General features: G+C 33.2%; 1 protein-coding gene across 1 annotated transcript; it reads right to left on the reverse strand.

Moving 5' to 3' along the window:
* Window positions 1-960: 960 nt before the first annotated feature.
* LOC125851518 (receptor-like protein 9DC3) lies at window positions 961-1,437 on the reverse strand. Its single transcript, XM_049531297.1, has one exon. It carries the CDS (start codon window positions 1,435-1,437, stop codon window positions 961-963), a length of 477 nt encoding a protein of 158 aa, XP_049387254.1.
* Window positions 1,438-1,488: the final 51 nt, after the last annotated feature.

Consider the following 1,488-nt stretch of genomic DNA (forward strand, 5'->3'; position numbering starts at 1 on the left):
TCAACATCTCTTCTTATGTTTTCGACAATACTTTTCAAAGAGAGAAACTATTGTATGACCAAGTCAATTGAGAAAAATAAAAAAATAAATGAACAATAAAGACATGATGTTACTCCATTTCATCTTCCATAAGACAAGAAGGGACACTTTAATCAAGCGAAACCAAGTTGTATGAATGCAATAAATTTTAGTGCATTTTTTCTACGGAATCTATATAATCATAAAAAGTCAAGACATGTCAATTTTCTGCAGAACTTCTAAGAAATTTCCAATGACGGAAACTATTGCTTGACTAAGTCAAGTTAGGAAAAAAATGAAGAATAATTAAAGATATGATTTAAGTCCTTCATTTCCTCCTTGTGGAATTTTATTTTTGTGCTTTTATTTGGTTTTTATACAAAATTTTGTTTGATATGTGTCTTCCAGCTTAATTAGTATGTTTTGAATAACTTGGTGAAGATCATTCCACCTGAAGATCAAAATTTAAGGATGTTTTATGACTAGAAAGATGAAGTACCACAAAATTATTAGCCACTTCTGTAGTTTTGAGTATTCTTATACATCAATTTTCACAAATATAAACTAATTTCAATCATGAACCAAACTCTATATGCTTACTGCACTGTTTTTTCCAATTTTGTTGTATTAATGAGCTATGTTGCTCGGACTCTCATTAAATATGATGATGTCGCACCCATGTTGGTTCCTTAAGAAATACACAACTTTTGAAGAATCCAACACATACTCGTTGACATTTTTGAAAAATCTAAGTAACATAGCTAATGAGTGGCTGTGTAGATCACTTCTGTCAATTTGAAACAGAAACAAACTAACATAACTTGAATAACCATTGATACTAAAATAACACACATATAATTATGTTTCTAACATATACAAACAACAGTTTACTAATTAGTCCACAAAATCAAACAAAGACAATTTAGCCCTCTCAATCTTCCATCAAGTCCTTCGTCTCTGAGCTCTCTTCTTTGGCCTTCTTCTTTTGTGAGGCATGAGTCCATCAAAAAATTCCACAAACCATTTTGGTTTACGATATTTAAACATGAGACTCCACATGACAGTTCCAACAACTAGTCCACAGCTGTAGCCTATGACTACTGATTCCCAAGTAAATCTACTAAATAAATATGACTCGCCTTCTTCTTCGGACTCCAATTGTTGAGGAACATGCGATGAATCACTCGTTCCACATTTCTTTGTTAAAGGACCACCACATAAATCAAGGTTGCCACCATATGAGTCATTTTCAAATGTGTTGAATTGCCGACCTTGAGGAATCGGTCCGACGAGATGATTTTGAGAGAGGTTTAAGAAGGCGAGAAAGTTTATTCTTGTCAATTCCTGTGGAATCTTTCCAGTGAGCCGATTCCAAGAGAGATCTAAAGCTTCAAGCATACTCAATTGTCCTAATTTCATTGGAATATCTCCTCTGAGATTGTTATGAGATAAATTGAGTAGCCAAAGTGA

The sequence above is a fragment of the Solanum stenotomum genome, unplaced genomic scaffold (assembly GCF_019186545.1).
Source record: "Solanum stenotomum isolate F172 unplaced genomic scaffold, ASM1918654v1 scaffold26717, whole genome shotgun sequence".
NCBI lineage: Eukaryota > Viridiplantae > Streptophyta > Magnoliopsida > Solanales > Solanaceae > Solanum > Solanum stenotomum.

Coding starts and splice junctions, on each gene's coding strand:
- LOC125851518 (XM_049531297.1), bottom strand. CDS start 1,437: ATGAAATTAGGACAATTGAGTATGCTTGAAGCTTTAGATCTCTCTTGG.